Genomic DNA, 8,855 nt, shown 5'->3' on the forward strand with positions numbered 1-8,855 from the left:
GAGAAAATGTCAACTTTCTAAATAAAAGAGGAAAGGAGATCCTTTTTTGGGAGGGGGCGTTAAGACACCCAACCCACTTGATATGGCCGCAACTTGCTATTTTGCCTGATCCATTCTTTCAATAAATGTTTAGTGAGCACCTACTATGTGCTTGGATACAAAGGTGAGAAACAGTCTCTGTCCCTGAAAACAACAGGGACAGGAGAGACTGAGGGCGAGTTGTAGAATCCCTGGGTCCTCTTGGTACTCAAAAATCAGTGCTAGGTTGTCACAGGTTCCCTCTTTGCTCTAACTAAATAGTAATAGTCACAGAGATCTGACAGTTACAACCTAATGCATTAGTCTGAAAAGCTAATCGGTCCAAGTAGCACCAGTGCGGATAGAACCTCCGGTCCCTTTACGGTGGTGGTGAAGCCTGGAAACAACTGGAACCACCACTGTTTCACCTCTTGGCTTTCAATGCTTGGACAAACTCTAATCCTGGGACAAACTCCCCTCCAACAGGCTCGCCCATCTCAGGTCAACCGGGACCCAGGATGTATCTTTGGGCCAATCAGAACTCAGCCAATATCTCTCAGATGCAACCATTCTCATCTTATAAAATGCTTAATCTTAGACGAGCTATTTTTATTTGATCCTATAAAAAATAGCTGTCATCACTCAGTTCTGACCAGGAATCAAGGCCTCCGCACTTCAAGAGTGCGCGAGGAGTCTGCCTTGCCCTGACATTTACTTCCCAGTCTTTAGTATTTGGGGGCGCGGCTGGAGCCACCGCGCTGAGTCCGCGTAGAGCAGAGGTAAAGGTGCATTCGCGGTGGGAGGCCCCGCTAGGACACACACGCCAAGATCCTCCCAGGCTGCTAGTTAAACCCGTGATGCGACAACCGGAGGGTTTCAGAGCAAGGAATATGGATCAGGTCCGCCTCACGCACTTACTCCAGCAGGAGTGGCGGGATGGAAGGTAGCGCCAGAGCCTACCTCCCTTCGGTGGTAGGGCATACCCTACTCTTTGTGGGCATACCCCCTCCGGAATGGGTCCCTCCCAAAGTGAGGGGTTCGCGGGCCCTCAGCTGTGCCAGAGTGAGGACCACGCCATCTTCCCCCATCCCTCCCTGGTGTGGCCACTTTTGATTCCGCCCCAGACAAAGGCAATCTGAACTCCAGCAGAATGAATAAGGGGATCAAGTTGCTCTCTCGGCCTCCCCTCACCTCCCCCACCCCCCCGCTTCCCCCTTTCCCCACGTGACTCTCTGGAATCTTTGCTAAAGCTCCGAGTCCCTGGGTCCATTTTCACACCGAGCAAAGGAGAGAGGAAGGAGGGGAGGGAGGCGGAGGAAGGCGGAGCATGTGTTTTTTTAAACGCGGGGAGCCAAAGGCCTTATTTTGTGCGTTTCCGGGCTCTCTGGTCTAAGTGGCATTGAGTTCGGGGGTTCTTTCCAGCCTCTGTAGCTCTGTCCTCCGTGCATTTAAAATTATGGCTCCTCCTTCACTCGCGTAATCACACCTTCACTCCGCAGACCAGCACCGCGGGGCTCGGTGCGGAGGTGGCTGTTGGCGCGGAGCAAGCCGCGCCCCCGCAGCCCTCCTAACCCGCGTGAGGGGCGGGCGCGAGAAAGTAGCAGCAGCGCCCCTCGCGCCGCAGCCGGGGTCTTTCCTCGGAAGCTTTGGAACAGTCTGCTGCAGGGAGCGTAGCCTGAGGCGGCACCGCGCCGCTGCAGCGCGGGCGAGTCCCGGGAGCTGTCCGCAGCGCGGCACAAAGTTTCCTGCTAGCCGCCCCCGGCGGCCGAGGTCCGCGGAGCCGGGTGGCACAGCAGAGGAAGAGGGGTGGGTGGGTCTTTCCCGGCTCCTGGCGACCCCTGCTGCCGACGAAGCGCCGAGGTGGAGTGTCAAGCGAACTTTCAAAAGCTGCAGCAGACGAACCAGCGCGGGAATCTCCACGGTGCGGGATCCAGGAGCGGACGGGTCAGGCCTGAGGGAAATGCTGCGAGACCCCACCAGCCGCTGACCTGCAACTTTCTGGTGAGACTGCCACCGGGAACAGCTTTGCCTCCTCTTATTTTCCCAAGCTCGGCTCACCTTGGCGTCCTGCTTTGCTGGACAGCTGGACAGTGAGTGAATTGAATCCCCCGCCCGCCCCGGCGCCTCCGGGCAGATGTGAGTATCGCTCTCAACCAGTCCATCGCCTCATTTCCCAGGAGGTAACCGCCCGCCGCCCCCCGCCTTCGGTGCGCCCCACGCCGGAGCGTCGAAGCCAGCGTTTCGGCTGAAAGCCAGTTCTTGGATGCTGAAGGCTGGGCTCCTTCAACGTGGGTGCCTTCAGCGATGGGTGTCTTGAAAGTGTGGCTCGGAGTGGCCCTAGCATTGGCGGAATTTGCAGTATTGCCTCATTCTGAAGGTGAGAGAGCAGTCCCGTGTGTGTGTGTGTGTGTGTGTGTGTGTGTGTGTGCGCGCGCGTGCGCGCGCGTGTGTATGTGTTTGATCGTGCTATTTTAAAAGCCCAGCGGGTCTATGGTATTGTGGGTCGAGTGGAAGTTTCTTGGGTGGGTGGGTGGATGGGAGTGGAACTGGAGTGGGCTTTTTCTGAGATTTCTTTCTACTCCTGATTGTTTTGCATGCAGATCACAAGCTCGCCTCCTTCTCTCCCCTAAGTGCATTTGGGTGGGTGGGTGCCCGATTGAGGTGGCATCTCTGAAATGGGATTCTCTTCTTCCACTTCCCCGCTGCCCCCAGTGGAAAGCAACTAAGTGGAGCATAGCGAGCGACCAATTGCTCTGACCTGTGTAAAAATACTTCTGCTGCCATCATACATACAATCCAGCTCCTTAAAATCTTCGTCGCTCTCCCACCCTCCTCCTCCCAATAACTCTCCCCGTAAAATCCAGTAAAGATTTTATAACTAGTTGGTTAGAGCGTGTCGTGGACGTAGACAATTCAATTGCCCCGAAAGAAATCTCCCTAGTACAGAGAGGCATGAGCCTGCCTGCTCTGGAAAATAAGTGGTTAATAAGTTTAGCTTCATTCTCTTACTTTTCCCTCTGCCTCTTGGTTTTCCTCCGGGGCTCCAACCTAGTGGAAAACCCCGGAGCTGGGGGAGAGAAAGAAGGAAACTGTGGGAATTGTCGCCATGATAGCAAAAGCAATCTGGGCTCGGGGAAATAAATGAATCAATAAGTAAATCAAGAGTTTAGGGGTCGTGGGATGGCGGGTCCGGGGACGCCAGGCGCTCCCACCTGCTCGGAGCAGCTGAGAAAGTCGCCTAGTTAGTGCTTAGAGAGGAGGAGGGGAGCCTGGAGGTAGACGGCTAAATCCACAGCACTCGGCTTTCGGCTTCCCCTCCCGGCTCCATTCATTATTCATCCAGCTGCGGGAAGAAGAGTTCACCCGCCCGGCCGCAAATCAGAGCCGCAGCCTCGGCGGCGGCTGGCACCAAGCGGGGCGCCTCACCTGCCCTGGAGCCGGGTGGGGACGGCTCGCCGGTGCAGCGCCCGGGGACTGGACTAGGAACAGCAGAAGGGCCGGGAGAGGACAAAGCCCTGCCGTGGATCGACCTCCAGCCGCCGGGGAAGCTGCCTTTTTCTTGCTAGTGTCTTGGGAGAAAGTGGCGTGGCCTCGGAAGTCCACGCACAGCAGTGGGGATTTTCTGGTGGGTAAAGGTACCATTTGCCCGCGCCCTCCCGAGAAGTATGTCAAGTGTGTACTATCCCCGGGTAAAACACGTTTGGGGCCTGTGCAGCCTTCCTTCAAGCAGGGCATAACTTGTAGAAACATGTCTTTATTGTATATGTACGTGTATGTGCCTACTTTAAAAAATAAAACCTGTAGGGCTTAATTATGATAATAAACCAGATAGGAGAGTCAACCTAGGCCACCCAAATCTGAACTTGAGACAGAAAAATTACATTTTCACGTGGTGGTGGCAGTCCCTTATTTAGAATCATCCCAGCCACGGGGCGGGTGGGGGTGGGGGGGGGCGGGGAATGTGCTATCTCTTCCTAATAGCTCACCAGGGGGCATTTGGAATGAGGCAGTTTTTCAGAACCAAATCTCTTGAATTACAAAAGCCATTATTGTTATTAAGAGCCTGCAAGGTTCACTCTTTGGAAGACTGGTTGATATATTGTGCAAAGTTTAAGAAACTGCAAAGTTTTTTAATGGGACAGGGCAGGGCAGAGGGGTGTCTTTCTTCCAAAGATTTCTCGGAAACTTTTCTTGTTACTGTTTCACCCCACATTAAGAGTATTCTAGACTTATTTCACAAATTGGATCGATAGATGTCTGAGCATTTCCATCCAAATCATAATGATGCTTATATGATCATGAATAAATGAATATGGACATTTATTTGAGTACATATGTGCCTGATACCATGCTAACTGAACACTTTACATACTTTATCTCATTTAATTAATTTAAATGATATAATGTCTACAGCCAAAAAAATCAGCTGTCATCAGATGAGACTTTTGATTTGGGTCTGTCAGGGTTTTCTTTTTCTCTCAAAAGTAAGAGTATTGAGATCAAGAATGGGAAGCTTAAATATCTTAGAGATTTCTTCGAGTTTTTCTTATTTCTAAAAATGAAAAAGAAGCATTCACGTGTGTACTTCTCTTGGTGTACTCTGTGACACTTTCGCTGACCAGGCCATGGCAGAATTTACTGTTGTCTTCTCAGTGCTCAGAGAGTATGCCATACATGCTTCTGGTACACCAGTTAATAACTCTACAATTGTTGTTGATGAAGGTATGGTTTCTGTCTTCCTCACTTAGCTGTGTGCTCCCTGAGGGTTTAAGATGGGTCTTAGTTATTTTTATATCTCTAACTTGGCTCCCAATACACAGTAAGTAGTAAAAAATACTGATCAGATGGACAATTATTGCCAAATCACATTCTTTTGAATTAAGATTAGACTGGCCTCCATGATAAGCTGCTGTATGACCTTGAATGAACCACCTAACTTCTTTGGGCTATGGTTCTGTCATTTACCAAATGCAGAAGTTGGCGAGGTGATAGCTCTAAAATACTTTTGTTAATCATTTAGCATAGGAAAAAGAAAAGAACAATATTTGCTGTCATTTGTGGTTAGTTGCAACTTTCTTGTTCTGAATTTTATTTTAATTATTAAAAGAAAAAATTTCTACAAGCAAATTATTTGCAGTGATAATTTACATTGTCCTGTAGTGCCACAATGACAAACTACTATGATTTGAAAACTTTATAAAATGAAGACTTTACGGAGAAACTTCTAGTAAACATGGCTGCTTTCTGAATCAGAAAAGTTCTGCCATGACATTTTCTGGAGAAGCACATCATAAGTTATATTGACCTGTGGAAATTCTGTGATCGTAACACTAGATAAAATATGTTGGCTTGGGGCTAGGGAAAGATTATTGAATTGGAGATTACGAGAACTGAGTTCTAGCTTGTGTCCTATCACTCTCCATGTGACTTTAGCCAATCCTATAGTCTTCCAGGATTTTCCTATAAATGCTATTAACAGAGCATGCTGAAAAGGATGTGTGTTTTCTTTATGGGTGTATCAGCATATTTGGTTTCACTCTTGGCTAGAGAGTTCCTTCTATATAAGACTCGATGCTTAAAACTCAATATTAAGGAAGAGAAGACATTGGCTGAAAAATAGTCTATCTCTTCATTCTTTCCTTCCACAAATCTTTATTGAGAGCTTATGTGTCAGGTTATGTCTGGTAGGGTGATACAGTCATAAAGAAATCAAATTCCTGCCCTCAGGAGTTTACCCAGAAATATTAATACCTGCAAAGTAGCAGTAGGGATATTTGAACACTGGTTGTTGGTGGGTTTCCCAATATTGAGTAATTACAACTTTGCATCTTTTGGCTTTGGTAACGACTTGCTAGTGGAAATGAAGAGGTGTTGTATTGTCATAGGTTCTTATTTCCATCGTATTACATTTTTGTTTCTTCTTTGGAGATTGGACTCTGGGTGTTACCCACAGCATACACACTTTTTAGTGAGGGCACAGCTCTCTGTATTCACTATTATGGACTTGAGTGGCAATATCACTGAATTTCACTCAGGTACAAGTAGTCATAAAATACTCTATCTCATGGCTCAGGAGAGGGGAGGGGACTTCCACATGGCAAAGTTGGAGTCATGTGTCAAATCTTACAATAGTTCAAAAACAGTTGGCCCATTTTCATTTTAACTACTTTATTAATTGGTCTGAATCCTGGTTGACAGTAATCAGGATGCGAGCTGTTTTTGCCAGTCTAGAAAATGATTCTACTTTAACTATTCCACAGTGTACAAACCATATGCTGAATTATAACACAACTTAAAGCTGGAACATTTAAATGCCAACTTGTGGCTGTTTGTTCCTAATGAGTCATGTTTTTGTGATACTATGCTCACCAAATATTTTCATCTCTTATGGTCATATCTGCCATGATTTTTTGAACTAATAGGTCTGACATTTTGTGGCTCTTGGATTTAACTTCTCTAATTTACTTAGTTTACCAGGTACAGTTTCTATAGTGAATAATTTCAGGATGTGAATTCTAATGCAAATTATATCTCAAATTTTCTCTGAAAAATTTAGGTTTAAATAAGTGTCTCATGAATGAGTGCATTATAATGTGCAAAAGGGCTTAAAAACAGACATTTACTTATTTGAATGAAGTAACATTTTGCCTCTGTAACTTGCAAGAAAGGCGCCAACCACACAGGAGGAAGGTCTCAGGATTTCAGCTTCCTTGTCGGTGCTGTACACGATCACTTCACCCTGCAAAACTTTATGCATTTTCTCACAGGACATTATAACTTTACCCAGCATCTCAGCTGTAGTCGGTGCCCTGAAACTGGAAAAGTTCTTGATCAGAAAGCGCTAGCGCCTGTTGTCTGATTTTTCCTGTTTTCCCTTGAAGAGGGCCTGTTTCTCCTTCTAGATGCACACCATCTGTCAGAATTCACCTTGAGGAGTTTCCTTTAAAGTTCAAATAAAGCCATAAATCTAAACCTCAGATAGAGCCGCAGTCATTTTAGTACTTCTTAAGAAAAAAAGTGATGTGGCATAACTTTGTTTTCCATGTTATATGAATTGATGGATTAGTGAAAAGGCCTCTGCTCTAGTGCAGAACCCGAAGCTGCCCCAGCACCCAACACCAGCAAACCTGATTTCATCTGTTGGTGGGTGTGAGTGTGGGCTAGTGTGGGAGAAATATGCTTGCTTGGAGGACTGCATCTAGTCATGGGTAGTGATAATTGTTTGATAGGACTGGGCATCACAGGAATCCTTTATTTTCTCTAGAAAGTAGAAATGAGGTTTTGGAAACTGTGTTAATGGAGACTCATTTGCATGGTGGCCTTTTGGGCAGTGCTGTTCTGTTTTAGGAAAGCCCTCAGAGGGCAAAGCTTTTGGAAGTGTACATCACTGAGTGACCCAAATTGAATTGTTTCCTTTGCCTAATGATGATATATACCAGCTGTTAACACACCGTTTTGACTTGTGTCTCTAGTAGATGTTTGGGTAATCAGGTGAGTGTATGGTGTTACACTCAACGCTGCTTAATTATTTTTATGTTACAATGACTTTATAATGTCCATCTAAAACTTCCAGAAATGGGTTTTGATGTGGGTACTTGGTTACTTAAGATAATTAACTTCTTTTGGAGCTCTGAAAAGATATTGGCTTCTTTTTAAAAAAAAATAATTAAAAAACAATTTTCAACTATAGTTGGTATACAATATTACATTAATTCCAGATATACGACATAGATTTGGACATTTATATAACTTACGAAGCTATCACTCTGATAAATCTGGTTGCCATCTGACACCATACGTAGTTATTACCATATTATCAACCGTATTCCTCATGCTATACTTTATATCCCAATGACTGTTTTGTAACTACCAATCCATGCTCCTTAATCCCTTCCCCTCTTTCACTCCCTAGCCCCGCTCCCATCTGGCAACCATCAGTTTGTTCTCTGTATCTATGAGTTTGTTTCTGTTTTGTTTATTTTTCTTAGATTCCACATGTAAGTGATATCATGTGGTATTTGTCTATCTCTGTCTGACTTACTCCACTCAGCACAATACGCTCGAAGTCTATCCATGTTGTTGCAGATGGCAAGATTTCATTCTTTAAAAAAAAAGTTTTTTTAATGGCTGAGTAATATTCTATTGTATATATGTGCCACCTCTTCTTTATCCATTCATCTGTCGATGGTCACCCATGTTGCCTCCATATCTTGGCTATTGTAAGTAATGCTTCAATGAACATATAGGTGCATATGTCTCTTCAAAGAAATATTTTGGGTTTGTTTGAATAAATATCCAGAAGTAGAGTTACTGGGTCCTTCTTTGTCTCTTGTTATAGCCTTTGTTTTAAAGTCTATTTGGTCTGATATAAGTATTGTTACCCCAGATTTTTTTTCATTTTCATTTTCGTGAAATATCTCTCTCCATTCCTTATTTTCAGTCTGTGTGTGTATTTTGATCTGAAGTGAGGCAGCATTCTGTAAGGGTCTTGTTTTCTTATCTATTCAGCCACCCTATCTTTGGATTGGAGCATTTAATCCTTTCTTATTTGAAGTAATTGTTGATAGATATGTATTTATTGACATTTTATTATTCACATTTTTGATATATATTTTTTTCTTCTTAAAGAAGTTCCTCTACATTTCTTATAATACTGGCTTGGTGGTGATGAACTCCTTTAGCTTTTCCTTGTCTGGAAAGCTCTTTATCTGTCCTTTGATTCTAAATGATAGCTTTGCTGGGTAGCGTAATCTTGGTTGTAGGTCCTTGCTTTTCATCACTTTTTATATTTCCCATCAATCCTTTCTGGCCTGTGGAATTTCTGTTGAGAAATCAGC

General features: G+C 45.0%; 1 protein-coding gene across 1 annotated transcript in view; it reads left to right on the forward strand.

Annotated features, from left to right (window-relative positions):
- Positions 1-1,280: 1,280 nt before the first annotated feature.
- FRAS1 (Fraser extracellular matrix complex subunit 1) overlaps positions 1,281-8,855 on the forward strand; it is a 421,815-nt gene continuing 414,240 nt past the window's right edge. Inside the window, exon 1 of the mRNA XM_011360633.2 lies at positions 1,281-2,395. Coding sequence (XP_011358935.1) covers positions 2,323-2,395 — 73 coding nt within the window. The 5' untranslated portion in view covers positions 1,281-2,322. The remainder of the gene's footprint in view (positions 2,396-8,855) is intronic.

This window comes from Pteropus vampyrus, unplaced genomic scaffold, assembly GCF_000151845.1.
Source record: "Pteropus vampyrus isolate Shadow unplaced genomic scaffold, Pvam_2.0 Scaffold56, whole genome shotgun sequence".
In the NCBI taxonomy this organism is placed as follows: Eukaryota; Metazoa; Chordata; class Mammalia; order Chiroptera; family Pteropodidae; genus Pteropus; species Pteropus vampyrus.